At 34.7% G+C, this 15,155-nt stretch overlaps 2 protein-coding genes across 2 annotated transcripts; both read left to right on the forward strand.

Moving 5' to 3' along the window:
* The first annotated feature begins 1,240 nt into the window (after window positions 1–1,240).
* Window positions 1,241–6,105, forward strand: LOC123312078 (protein slowmo). The gene is made up of 3 exons (XM_044896297.1): window positions 1,241–1,401; window positions 1,458–1,623; window positions 5,428–6,105. The coding sequence occupies exons 1-3, from the start codon at window positions 1,283–1,285 to the stop codon at window positions 5,836–5,838; spliced, it is 696 nt and encodes a 231-aa protein (XP_044752232.1). The 5' UTR covers window positions 1,241–1,282; the 3' UTR covers window positions 5,839–6,105.
* A 2,286-nt stretch (window positions 6,106–8,391) lies between these two features.
* LOC123311049 lies at window positions 8,392–11,535 on the forward strand. The gene is made up of 3 exons (XM_044894806.1): window positions 8,392–8,903; window positions 9,642–9,844; window positions 10,546–11,535. Exons 1-3 carry the CDS (start codon window positions 8,551–8,553, stop codon window positions 11,502–11,504), a joined length of 1,515 nt encoding a protein of 504 aa, XP_044750741.1. The 5' UTR covers window positions 8,392–8,550; the 3' UTR covers window positions 11,505–11,535.
* Window positions 11,536–15,155: the final 3,620 nt, after the last annotated feature.

The raw sequence follows: 15,155 nt of genomic DNA on the forward strand, positions 1-15,155 counted from the left end.
ATTAATTAATGTGGTGACCTCTCGCGCTTTGCGCCCGAATGTTTCAGAAGCGAAATTTGAAATAAAGAGAAAACTGTTAATCAATATACAGATAACGTCTTATACAACAGTCCTTCACACTATTTTTTCGATTACCAACTGTAGAGGGCGGAACCTGAATTATTAGAGTTACAGTTACTTGTTAGGGTTACTCTAGTTGTCTAGTTAGAGTTACAGCAAGTATTACCCTTGTTTATATAACTTTGTTTATATATAAGGTCTATAAACAAGGGTATTACTCAATGTTGAATACTCGAAGATTACAGTGACTTCATCAAATCATCATCAAACAGTTTGAGAAGTTAGAGTCACTGTATTTTTCACAAAAATGTTGATTTTCTGCGAAAGATTTATAAGTACCTGTAGATTGTTTTCCAATAAAGTATGTTTTGGAATTTTCCCTATTCACGGCATTGACTCGAAGAAAAATTGAATAATAAGAATTCATATTTAGCTGGAAATTAAAACTCATAGGTCCTAAAGCTCAGGTTTTTGATTTTGATTTTAATTAAGGCTTTCTCAGATTACGTTCTGAAATGATTTGTGTAATCATTGATACTAATTTTATTCCTTCGAATGGTGGATGCGCTTTCTTTATTTTCCATTAAAATGTAATTCAAGCATCTCATTTATTCTTTTCAGCATTGAGTCAACGTTTTCTTTATTTTCCATTAAAATGTAATTCAAGCATCTCATTTATTCTTTTCAGCATTGAGTCAACGTTTTCTTTTTTCCAGAAATTGAATTGATGTTGAGTCGTAGAAATGTATTTTTTTGTGTAAAGATGATGTATTGTTTATATCACTTCGTATTACTTATTTCAATTAATGGTGCAATAATAAAATGCTTTTATATTAGAGATCGCAGATCTTTCCTAATTCATCTTACAAAAGTAAATACGTAGATTGAGACTCGGGAGAAAGTGAAATCAGAGTTTTTTCTAAGCAGTTTATGAGCAAGATTAATTCACAAGGTGAACAGCTCAGAGAACTGGCAATACTTAATATTTCTCCTATATAATTAATTATACGCGTCAAATTGAAGATGTTCAATGAAACCTTTTCTGCTTCTTTCAAATTTGCAAAAGGATCCGATTCGGATAATACGAATATATATTATATATTTGTAAATGGTTCTGAGATTAGAATAGAACTCTGGTAAGCCCATTGGACTTTGAATTACCGCATACGTCAGTGGTTCAACTTCCGGTGTTCTGTGTTCCGCACGGTCGTCTATCTGTCACATGTGTCACATTTTGACAGTGAACTCGACGACGTTGTTTGGTGTGGTCACTCGCTCCGGAATAATTTTAAAAAATCGTCAAAAAAAAATGAGGATTTGGACTAGCGAATATACGTTCAAGTAAGTGAATGATTTTTCATAAGGCTTACAAATATCCTGTTGAATTTTATTTGTAGTCATTCCTGGGAGACTGTAGCTATAGCTGCTTGGAGGAAATATCCTAATCCTCATAATCCAGCAGTCATTGGTACAGATGTAATAGACAGAAAAGTTGTGGATGGTGTCTTGCATTCCCATAGATTAGTCAGCTCCAAATGGTATTTCCCTAGATGGGCTCAAGCTGTGAGTAACTATGAAAATATTTCTTCATACTCGTGTAACCTTCGCACATTTTAGAAATGTAACTTGTGATTTGCGTTCATAATTACGTTCAAGGAGAACTAAGTCCTGGCTAATTCTTAATATCTATTAGTATTTTTCCATTTTATTTCTTCTCGGAAAAAAATAATATGTTAACTTAATCAAACTCCTCTAACTTCCATCGAAAAAAGACAGATTTTTCGACCTTTTGTGTAGTGAATTTAGCTAGAGCTCATCTATTATTGATTTTAGATTTACCGGTTTCGGCTCCCAAGAGAATTTGTTGAGATTTTTCCGTTCAAACTCGTTTAATCTTTCTGCTAGTTTGATCTACTACAGGTGTGAGAACTAAACTTTATTCTACAGATTATAGTTCTGATTATCAGATTACCTAATTTTTGGAATTCTGTACGCGCTCTGAGAGCGCGGGAAATTTGAATGAACCAATTCGTAGACAGTATTCAATTTTGTGTTTCAAATTTCAAGCCTTTGCCACGATTATTGAAATATTATCTTCCTTTTTTTTAACAAACGAATGATGAATCTCATTCAGAATTTGTGATTGCGATTTTGACATTTCAGAAATTCTGTCTATTATTTCTGCAGAACTAACCCCATATCTGAAGAGTTGATACTCTTCGATCTCACATTGATCCTTCCTCGAGAATCATTGCATGTACGACTGAATACTCGACCTATGGTCTTTCCACTTAGGACAGAAAAAAACGTAAACCGTATCAGAACATCTAAAACACTTACAATTAGAGAATTTGGGTAGACGAATTGCTTGAATTTTACGTTTTGGAAATTTGGTCGTTCTCTGAAAAAGATACTTTTTCGGAAGTAGACTTATCCGTTTATACATACTATCCTATCAATGACTCATTGATATGTTATCATGTTATCAGATTTATCGTTCCATTTAAATCTCATCTGCCTGTTCTGTCTTGCAAACTTGTTGTGTTGTTTTTGCATTGGTTCAACTCATGTTCATATCTAATATACAACTTTTATTTACGCTGTATTTATTATTAATCTGTTTCATATTTCCCTAAAAAAACATCGATGCTATCATTCATTTCTTATCACCAAGTTGGAAAATTTATGTTGATATTCGTGAAAATTCATTTTACGCTGGAAATTCTAGAAGAAAAATAATGATTTCTTCGAGGGTCACATCGATCCCGTTGTCATAGTTCCAAATCGAACTTCGATGTCTTAGGTAAGAATATCATTCCTATAATTCTCTTTAATGGGAGAAACCAGCTTATTCAATTTCTCCATTATCGAATGTTTGTATCGTCCGTTGAGCTATAAGAGGTTCACTTGGGGGAAAACCTGTTGGAAATATTCTGGAAATGTTCGCAAACAAAACACGCCCCTCATTTTCCGAGTCGTGTATGAAATTGATTAAATGAGAGCGAAAATTACCGCATTGAAACCAACATCGTGGTGGTTTTCTATTTCGGGCTAACATTCCCATTAAGTAATGGATCTTTAGAATTGAACACGAAAAAATGATTCGTAACAAACCTAATTCCGTCAGTTGGAGAATTTACAAGCAGAATTACGAAAAAATCCACCTGTCGTTCAGGTATGTACTCGAATTTGGGCAGATTGAAATTTGTAACGAAGTTAAATGAGAGTTTTTGACAACGATGAGACTACTTTGAATCTCCTATTACGAGATATACCGTGTGGCCTACATAAAAGAGTCCAACCGGATACCTATAGATAGAGTATGTATGAGTTTTTCTGGAAAATGCAGAGACAAGTTTGGGAGGGGAATAATTTCGAATATTCTGTGTAATGTGCAACGTTTTTTCTACATTTTTATTTTTATCGTAAGCTCCACATCTATCAATTAAGGCTCCAATTTACCGAACGAAAAACACTTACAACCTTGAATACGGAGAATTCAACAGCGTGAATCGATGAAATGAAAATAAGATTGGGGCACACGCGTCGTTACATAAATTTTGCCCGTGGGTGACGCCACCAACAGCTGACAATAAGACTAATTTTGGATGCATTCGCCGCCAACATTCAGCGTGTTACAATTTCGCGAGGACAATCGGACAATGGAAGCTGAAAATTTTATCTGTTCCCGGAAAAGTTATCTTTGGAATAGGAAATATGTAGGATTGAGATTGTGTCGCCGCAACTATCAATACATACGGTTCTTTCACGAGCGGTTGACCATAGCCAAGAAGTGAGTGCAGGACCTCTAGTCCTTTCAGAAAAGTTGCTTCTTTTGTACCCTAAGGCCAGTTTCGGAGATACAAGATGGATTGCAGTTCCGATATCATCAGGACAGACTCAGAATATTGAGATTTATCTTTCAAATATCAAAATCTTTTTTCCGGATCAGTTGAAAAATTTTCGCTATCAAAATTGAGAAAAACCGTTTTTTTTTTCATTAAATTCAATTTTCACTCAGTTTAGCACACTTGTTTCAAAAGGAAAACAAACGAACGAAACGTGGTCATGTTCGTTTTCGAGATCACGGTCATGTTTACATTTACTTCAATGCCACCTGCCGAGATTTAGGATATCAAACGAGGCCCTCTTTTCAATTATTTTTCATTCTGGAACATCAACACACGCAGTTCAAATATTGAATCGATGTGGAAGATACTTGATAAAAATCCATAATTGAACTAAAAACAGAATTATGTGTATGATTTTCTCTAGCATGAGTTGTTAAGCCACAACACGTGTTCGCTATCACAAAAGCATCTTCAGATGGGTGAAGATAACTCCTTTTTCCGTTCACCGAGTGTTCAGCAATTGGCATAAAAAAATATGGTCGAAAATGTATTATAGAGATGTGAATACTTTCGAAATTATCAAATCTTAGGCTTAGGCCTAGCTGTACGATGAACGATGCTTCGTTTTAGAGTTATGATCAAAAATGGAGTTTACATGTGAACTTTTAGAAATGGTCAAAATCACAATTTTTGCAAACAATTCAAACTTGAAACATCGTAGGAGGCTACTGTTTGCCTAGATTCCCTCAATGGTCATCGAATTCAGAACAGCCTGTACCTACGTAAATTGATGCTTTTTCTTACATTTTTTTCGTTTCAACCTCCGAAAAACATTATTTGATTATTTTTCCTTTAGCATATTTAGATAGCTCATGAAACATGCAATCAAATCACTTTTTAATTTTGCCTGAATAAATCACAAAATCCATCGACACACTTACTCGAAACACACTGTGCATCAAGGTAACAATACAATTAGGCGATCGATCAAACATTTGACAATTGTTCTGTTGCCAGAATCGAATCACTCGAATCTTATTCAATAAGTAATGATTCGAAACTATATAACAATAATGAACTTTCAACTATCGTCATTTGATGTCGCAGTGAACTTTCAGAACTTGAGTTACTGAATTCTAAAATAAATAAAAACGAATCGTTGATCGATCAATAGCTAGCTATACAAGAGCGGTGTAGCAACATTAGCAACAAAGTTTTTGCTTGGTTTCAAGTGAAAATCTACATTCGTTTTTCTTGGACAGAAATCTGTGACGATTGAACAAACATGTGCAAAATCGGCGTTTATAGGAACCCCAATTTCTTGGTTTTTGAATAATTCCATCTTAATCGTTTTTAACGATAAGAAATTGATTATTGGGTCTTCCTTGGCATTAATGTTCCTCCAATGACTTGTCTTACTTAACTTACCCTCTTTCTGCATAAGTTCTCCAAGATTCACGATTTCATCATAAAACTTATTATTATATGTTGAAATAATAAGTTTTTTTTGTTGCAGTTAATTGGATCAGCCAATATATGCTACGCTAGTGAAGAAAGTGAAGTGAACCCTAATTCAAGATCCATGACCTTAAGGACAATAAACCTCACTTTCTGCAGCCACATAGCAGTTAATGAAACTCTTAATTATGTACCTCACCCCGAAGATTCTTCAAAGACTCTGCTGAAACAAGAAGCTGTAGTTACTGTTAAAGGAGTACCTCTGTCGAGTTACATGGAAGATCTCTTAACGAACAAGATATCGAACAATGCTGGTAAAGGAAGAGAGGCAATTGAGTGGGTTATAACAAAGCTCGATAAAGAGGTGCAAGATTTCTCCAGGACAACAGATTTGATGATTGAACAAACTAAAAAGTCGATTTCTTACTTAGGAAGGGGGATGGACAATCTACTCAGTCAGGATGCGTAACACCGATTCACTGCCTAGAAAAGATTCAAACTGAAGCCTCATTTGTACATACCTACATATTTATGAAAGTCGTCGTGTCACTCACATCTCAAACAATTTATTTATTGACATTCCCCAATATAAGAACACCTAGGTTTAGAAAAATAAAGTATTTGATGAATGAAATGCATCATCTGTTTCTATTGTTGGAGTTTCTGTCATCTATCTCTTCTTCGTATTGAAGAGTATTAAAATTAGGTAATGAAATATATGGAAAATTGTTTTGTATTGATTTTTGTTTTATTCAACCTGTTTTTCCTAATGTGAAACAAGTCGTTAATATGTGCTTCTGAAGAAAGATCTATTTGTGTGCAAGGTGCAAGCGATCTTTTCTTGCGAAGTTACCTGCAATGCTGCCGATGTTGAAGATTCTCAATACAGGCAACGTAAAGCGTAAAATACAATATCAAATGACACAAATGCTAGAAATGGCCATTTTTCGACTGTTCTTCAACTGACAAATTCAATTATTGTACACCAAATTTTATTCCCAACAAGGACGCAAGTAAGGTGAAACTGTCATCTGAATACAAATTTTCATTGCAGGGATTTCGTGACAGAGAATACCAGCGTTTTCTAACTGGTTAAAAACGGTTTGAATTAAACTGCTCCACAAAAGTTAGGGATATCGTATTCAATCGTTCTCAAAAGTATGTAATCTTCGAGGAAATCGCTGTAAAATCATTTAAAACTCAATAACAACTTGAGTCGATCCAATAAAAATCAGTATGAGACATTTGCAATCTGGTCGCCTTTCTTCTGAAGTTTGGTTCTTTGAATATGCTTCATGAATGTTCTTATTTTGAAATGAAGTCAGTTTATCAACGGCTTCGATTTGAAACGAGTTTTCTGAAAATGCCAAGTAGTAAATTAACAAACGCTGAGGCTAATAGGGCTATCGGAATGCTACAGGGTGTCCTATCTCAGATTGTTGTAGCGGAAAGGCTTCAAGTCAGCCAAAGTGTGATATCTCGACTTTGCAATAGGTTCAGGGAGACAGGTTCCGTGTTGGAAAGACCAAGGCTTGGTGGGCGACGGAAAACAACACCTGCTCAGGATTGTTTCATCAACGTTTCGGCGAGAAGAAACCCTACATCTACGTGTAGAATGCTACGGAATACTCCTCAAAATGCAGATGGGGTTCAAGTTTCCATTGAAACCATCAGACGACGTTTGAGAGAGGTGAATCTAGGTTCTAGACGTTCATTAAGAGGAGTTCCATTAACACGTGACCATAAGCGTCAAAGATTGGAATGGGCATGGCAACATATCAATTGGAACGATGAATGGCGTAGTGTCCTTTTCACTGATGAATCCAGATATGGACCGCCTTACACTATAGGGAGCATGTCATTGACAATGTTGTGCCAAATTTTCACGCTGCTATTGGTGAAACTTTTCAATTTCTAGACGATAACGCTAGACCGCACCGTGCAGCCATAGTTGAGAATGCATTTAGCAATGCCTCCGCACTCACCAGCTTTGAATTGCATAGAACATCCATGGGATATGCTCCAAAGAAGATTAGATAATCATCAACCTACCCCAGAAATGATCTGAGAGAGCTTCTGCCCCGTTTATGGAACCAAATTCCTCAAGAAATGTTCAACAACCTCGTGTGTAGTATGCAAAGAAGATGTCAAGCTGTTATTGATGCCCGCGGAGGCCGTACCTTGTATTGTCTTAAAATGCTTGAATTCGTTATTATTCTCGATTTTTCTTAACCGCCCTGTATACGCTGCAGACCTACAGGCTAAAATTAATTTGCAACTTGAAATCATATTAATATGAATTTTCATCACAAAAATCTTAACTATATTTTTCTGCAATTTAAGTCAATATCCCTAACTCATGTGGAGCAGTTTATTTGAAAATTCAAGACATTTTCATTGCGACGAAGTTGTGAAATGCCATATTTAGTGAATATATCAAAATTTCATTTTTCTAGAAACTGAGAGACTCGAAAGAAAAGCTATTGTGATAGGTTTTTTGTTTCTGGTAATAGCTTTTCTTATTCTGAATTGCTGCTGTGGGATAGTATATATCTCATCGTTTTCAGTTTTACCATTGAGTATTAATGGTTTCACTTCGTGAATTTTTCATCTTGGACTAGGTATACTTTCATATATTATGCAATTTTGACAAAACTGTGCTCGCTACAACAGACTAACAGAGCATTTTGTATACAGTGAACTCTAAAAGAACTTTGTGAGTTCACTGTGTATATATGGACATGTCCGATAGTATTATCAGGAGTGTGGAGATCGGTTTTGTTATATTATCTGAAAATGTGGGGTTTAGGTTGATTACGATTTTATTAAAAAAAAAAAGAAACCTACTGATGGTGAAGCTCAGTTTTGAGTAACTATCCAACGGTTTTCTTTGCATGATAACTAGAGAGATCATTCGAATTTTTACTTTTCTAGTAACGTTCGATATGAATGCATGGCTCACTGATAACCAGGCATGTAGAAATATATGAATATCAGATATGTGAAATGATTCAGGCAATGTAGAGATAAGATAAAATCACACCTATTCCACATATTTTGTGTTGTGAATATATCGTTTCAAAATCAACTCTCGAAGAAATGTGATGTTATAGGAATGCATAAATAGTGAATTTGTGAGGGTATCAGAAATTGAATGAGGCCCTAGTTATAGTTCATATACATGTCTTTCCAAACTCAAGATGTCAAACCAAAAAAACTATTGGGATATCCCCTGACTACAAAGCAAGAAGTTTTAGTGAATTATTTGGTTCCATCTATAGGTGCTTGCATCCTGTATATTTTTCTATTCTCATCAGAAGTTGGGCTTGTTCATAGACATTTCGCCAATTGGCATAAGACTTTGGCATGGTGGTCGTTGGCGATAATGTACCTTCCAGCCGTTGTAAGCAACATTACTATTCTTTCGTGCTCAGAATTGTGGCCCGAGAGAAAATTTGGCGGTAAAAAGAATCTTCTTTGGCTTTGTCAAAAAACTGCTCAACATTTCTTTTTCCCCATAAGTAGTTTGTGGAGGTGAGTACTTGGAAATATCAAATAACAATGCTCTTTCTTTTATGTTCATATAGTACCTATCTATAGAATATATGTATGAGGTAAACACCAAATTTTTTACTATAGGCAGGGTGTAAATGAATATAGGGGTTATTCCTCTTCAAAAAAGAGTGTGAGTCTTCATATAATTTTGTTTTGAGCGGACCCTAAGATACAGATCTCTGAAGATGGCATCTGTATGAAGAGCAATTTTCAATTTTTTTCTCAGAACCAGAACACTTTCAAAAATAAAAATGAGGAGAACTTCTATGGGATCGAGCAAGCAATAAAAAAATTAGTGGTGTTCTCCAAGGAGTACAAAAGCCACACCTAAAATTTGTTTCGCAGGAAACTCTTTTCCTTATTCGTATATACCATTGAAAATTTTTTATAGTTTACCTGATTAATTTTCAATGAATAATGCCTAGTAGGCGGATATCATGCCGACATATATATGGGAACAATTAATACCAAAATTTTTTTTGGTCTGATCAATATCATTTCTGCCAGTTTTCTACTTTTCAAGACAAAAAATTGCTTTTGAGATGTCAACTTTAGGGGGCTGCTTAAAAAAATTATATGAAAGACACACACACTATATTTTTTGACAATTAGCCATCACCCTTAAATTTTTTATATTCCTTTACACTCTCTGTATATAGAGTGGAACTTCAATACAGTTGGGTTGGAACAGAAGTAATGTTTCATAAATTTTTTTAGATTCGCAGAAAGGATATTCTGGTCGATAGAAGCTTATAGATCAGAAGATGAGGAATCGAAACAATTGGCTATCCAAAATGCCACAACACCAAGAACAATCGAACTCTACATGTTTCTACAAGCATTTCTACATTCTCTGCCTCAGATTCTTTTCCAGTTATATCTGCTGATGCGACATTCTCACACTACAGATAAACAAACAGGTAGATAGACTGAAGAATTTTCCAATTTGAATTCTGCATTATTCAAGTAAGGGTCTATTTATTCATGATTCTCATCACAGATATGTCAGAATAGCCTCAGTCGTTGTTTCAATGTTTAACGTTCCATAGATGCTCCTGGAGAAAAGCACTTGATTTCATCACTAAGAAAATGACAATGATAAAGTTTGATAGTGAAGATGATGCATAAATAGAAAATAGATCCTAAAATATGACGAACTAAACGATATTTTTCCTAGGTTACCGATGACTGTTTGTTTTATTAATCGAAACCGATTCAGACTACTTTTTGAACTTATGATATTCTACCCACAAGTGATAGCAGCATCTATATGAACGGATTTGGCTTGGCTTTTGGCTTCACCTCTCGTCTGTCGTTGAATAGCAGAGAGAGTGGCCAATCATTTCTTGAGTAGTTTTACTTATCCATTAGTAAATCCGTTGAGTATTAACCCCCAATTGAATTACACTGACTCTGCTTATATTTTTTGGAGGAAGTGTTAAAAGACTTACTTACCACCCTCTAATATGGTGTATGCGTCTAAATCAATTTTTTTTATCGTATTCATCCGTCATCGCCTCAGTGTTATAGGCGTTATCTCTCTTTCGTTAGAAATGATAATACAGAGTTATTTTTAAATTGTTCCATTTGAATAAATTTTTTCTAATATTTAGTTTTTCAGCCCATTCTCAATTCATGAGTATAATATTCAACCTAACGAAGTTGGCAATAACCGTAACCTATTACCAAAGATTCAAAACACAGAAGCTAGCTGGTGCTCAGTATCCATGGTATAAATCTAATAAATACCAGAAAGATCCGAATCTAAGCGAAGTTATTTTACGTAAAAAACCAAAACTGAAAGCAAATTTGATAGCAAGAAGTACGAAGGGTATATCGGATGTCTCAGACAATAAGATAGAGGAAGATTTGTATGAGAGACCTGTTAACAGAAGAAGCAGCGATCTGTATTTGGAGCCAGACATAAGAGGAACTTATTTACCTCCGTATTCTTCAAGAGTTCCTTCGATGATTCATCAACTGAGAAGGATGAGTCGATACAGGGTCAGAACCAGTATTTCTGAGGGAACAACTTCCTCTGCACAGCCAGATTTCAACATTCGTAGAGTACTCTTCATCAAAGGGCTGCCTGAAGATGACTTGGCAGGAAAACTCATTTCGTTTTGTTGGTGGTCAGCGTTTCTCCTGGCAAGAATCTTGGCAATCCTAGCATTCCAATATTTTTATCCAGTACAAGTCCTATACATCCTTGTATCTCATTTTATCTTAACCTTAGCCATTCTTTGCTACGACGCAAAATCCAACAGTTTTACCAGATCTAAAGTATTATTTTTCCTTTTTGTATGTTACATCTACCTTTTTTGCATCATCGAATTCAAGATCAAATTTAAAAAGGCTAAATTCATATACTACGGTTTCTTCACTTTGGTTTATCTCGAGAATTTCGTAATGTGTTTAGTATGGTGGTATGGAGATTTGGAGTACGTTGAAGAAGAGTTTTGGTTCAAATATATGTTCAATATAATCGTAATTTGTTCTCTTTTCAGTTTCGTTTCTATGGTATTTTATATGACCGTGAATAAACCTGATAAGGTTATTGTTGGACAAGTTGTATTGTGAGGACTGAATAAACTATTTATGTCTATGAAAATGTCCATTATGAAGTCAATGAAGAGAATATTCGAGACCAGAATTTGTGTTTTATCTAAACGTTCTGAACATACAAGGAAAAACACATATGATATGAGCGCATCCATCAAATTGGATTTCCTGATTGGAACTTTCGCCATTTATTCTGAATTAGAAACATTAGCCAGGAAGCAGTTGAATGAAAATGATTTGTTAGTAAATAAGTATCCAATACTTATATAACCTTTTACAGGTTAAGGAATATTTCAACGAAGGAATCGACAAATTGTAAAAATATGTGTCCCTTACAAAATCATGTTCTGTAATACAATCGTGAAAATTCACATACTTATTTTCGAATGAAACAATTTTCCCTTTCCAAAGGGATAAAGTATGTTCGTATCGAATATCAATAAAGAATATAATATATGATTTGTAGGCGACTATGAATTAAAATCATTGAATACATCATTTAATTAGAATAATTGATTTTATGGAATACCCATTCTAATATACTGTTTCAAATTCCACAATGCTCTGCTTACGTTTTTCATAAAACAAGTTTGCTCATTCGAAATGATTACTATCTAATTGAAAAAACAGGAGAATTATTTTCTCAAACATATACGAAATTTACTGACTTCAGCAAATTTCACTTTCTAAGCTCAATTCCGCTTTGATGTTGAAGTACAAAGTACAACTTCAGTAAGGGAAGTTGTGATATTGGGGTCACAGAGGCTTATCCGGTCCCTTTGCAGATTTGTTGACTTCCTCGATTCCTTGGTTTCAGATCTGGATATCTTTGTCATTCCTACTATACATGAAACCAATACAAAAGAGACAAAAGAGAAAATCCTTGTAGAATCACTGGATCATGAAATACAGAATGTGGAAATCTAAAAACACAATCACTAAAATTAAAGGACAGACACGTGATAAAGTGGTCGAGGCGGCTAAATGAAAGCCTGAACAAATTTAAACAATCAAACTCAACTTAGTCGTGGGTACAGGTGTATGAGGGTGAATTAATTAATTCGTGAATTTCGAGTAACAAATTGAATTTGGGGCTATTAGAACAAAGATGTAGGGGATTCACGTGCTGTCCTTCTCATCAATATTGTGACCTGATTCCAGCAAATGGTTAGCCAAACTAAAAGGTCTACTGCTGTACTGGAGATGTTTGTACTACGATATTTCATTAAGAGTATCACCTGCAAACATTTTATGACCTATATGTGATTCGCAGAGAACTGGCTTCGCAAATATGAATTGGATGAATAATAATTTTTGTGACAATTGGTGTGGCACGTGGCACCCAAGCATAAGCTTCTTTTTAATAATAATAATTATTTCCGATTTTCAGCCCAAGGGCATTTCCAGTGAGGACATGCTCAGTGTATGCCATGAGAACTATGCAACCCCCTTTGAGAACTTGAGAAATATTTTTTCGAATATCGAAAAATGATTTTAATTTTCCCTTCAATTTAGAATATGTTTCAAAGTAGTTTTCTGCATGGGCGCCCGCAGAGAGATTCTGATCGCCTTATTGTTTTTCAGCACAACATCTTCAATATTATCCTTTGTTTTATGAAACTCATTGGTCAGCTAGATATAAATCTTTGCGAGTTTTCGCTGAAAACTTTGAAACTATATTCAAAAAGAAATTTCAATGAATTCTTCAACAACAAAAAGAGCTGCTCAGTTATGGGCTGCAATAAACTCTTTCACTTTTGTGGTTTATTTAACGATAGCAAGTAAATATTCAAATATATTGGAACCAATAAAAAATACACTACAAGGTGTTTTTATCAATTTTGTAGATGTTCAACGTCACATAAATTTAATTATAGATATATGTGGAAAACATCGTTCCGATGATGCATGCTTCACAGAAATTTTTTCCAAAGCATCATCTATTGCTCAGAGTCTCAATATAGAGATTGGAAAACCACAAATTTGCGGTAGACAAATCTACAGATCTAATTATGAAGCATCTTCATAGTTGAAGATTACTTCAAAAAATCTATATTCATCCAATATTTATATCATCTGATTCAAGCCCATGAATCGAGATTCTCAAAAGAACATGAAACGTTTTTTCTTTGTTCAATATTTTGCCCAAGAATTCAAAATTACTAGATATTGAATCTTTCGCATCTAAGGTCGCCATATGTATAACATTGAAGAATTTATGGAGCTCGATGCAACCGTTCGGTCTTGACGATCATTTAATTGATTCCATCTTTTTGGAAATTTTTCGATAGTCACCGTTAGAGTCGTTTTTCTCTCGATAAGAATAACCGTAAATGGAAATGTGATACATATTCCGAAAGAGCAACTCTTCTAGTTGAAAATCTGAAAATTTTATGAAGCTCGATGCAGCCGTTCGGTCTTGACAATCGTTCAATTGATTCCATCTTTTTGGAAATTTTTCGATAGTCACCGTTAGAGTAATTTTTCTCCCAATAAAACTAGCCGTAGATGATATTTTGCCCCCCCTGAGAAAAATTTCTGCGGGCGCCCATGGTTTTCTGCAAAAAAATATAGCGTTTCTTATGATTATAAAGATATACTTTGTATTTTATATCAACATTTTATATCCACAAATACCTTACAGAATTTCAAATATAAAATTATATCCCCACCCCAACATCACTCCTGGAATCGCCTCTGCATCAAGCTCGATGAAATTTCCAGATTTATTATTAGAGTACTTACTCTTTCAGAATATGTATCACATTTAGATCTACGATGATTTTTTCTGAAGATATGCGTGTTGAAATCCCGAAAGGGATGGGGTAACTTAAAAATTCGTCAAAACCAAACGAAAGAGTTGCACTTTGAGAAGGTGTATCACATTAAGCTCTACGATGATTTTTCTGGAAGATAAGCGTGTCGAAATTTGTCTTTCAAAAATTCCCAAAAAGATGGGGTCAGTTGAAAATTCGTCAAGACGGGACGGTTACACCGAGAACCATGATATTTCGAGATTTATTACAAAAAGAATTGCTCTTTCAGAATATGTGTCACCTTGAGATCTAAAATGATTTTTCTGGGAGATACGCGATTCGAAAATTTACCTTCGAAAAATTCTCAAAAAGTTGGGATCAAAAAACAGCAAAAGTATTTTTTCAGTGCAAAATGTCAACGAGCAAAAAATTGAAATTTCTCTACAAGATATCTATAACTACTTACAGATATCTTCCTAAAAAATAATGAACCCCATCCTAATATTATGTAGGTACTTAACAGGATTTTGAGCATATTCAACTTTTTTATCAGTCGAATACTACTTTTCGTTCAACCCTCTACTATTCCCGAATTCTTGGCCCAAACAGAATTTTGACTGTCTTACATTCACACCCTGTACAACAAGAAGAGATTGAGTAAAATACACCACGCGCTAGTGGCATACAGACCAAGGATAATGCTTTGCATCTCAGGGTGAAAATCCAACATCACCAAAGTAATGTCGAAGTTAAAACTAAACTAGTCAAACCTAATCAATTTTTATCTGTCCTGCTGCATAGTTTATTTGAAGAACAGCATCCATAGAGGTACCCACCTGTGAGTAAATGTTCATTTGCTTCCAGTGAGACTAATCAATTTTTCAATTGAATTCATTTTATTTTCTTGAGTTTT

This window comes from Coccinella septempunctata, chromosome 4 (assembly GCF_907165205.1).
Source record: "Coccinella septempunctata chromosome 4, icCocSept1.1, whole genome shotgun sequence".
In the NCBI taxonomy this organism is placed as follows: Eukaryota; Metazoa; Arthropoda; class Insecta; order Coleoptera; family Coccinellidae; genus Coccinella; species Coccinella septempunctata.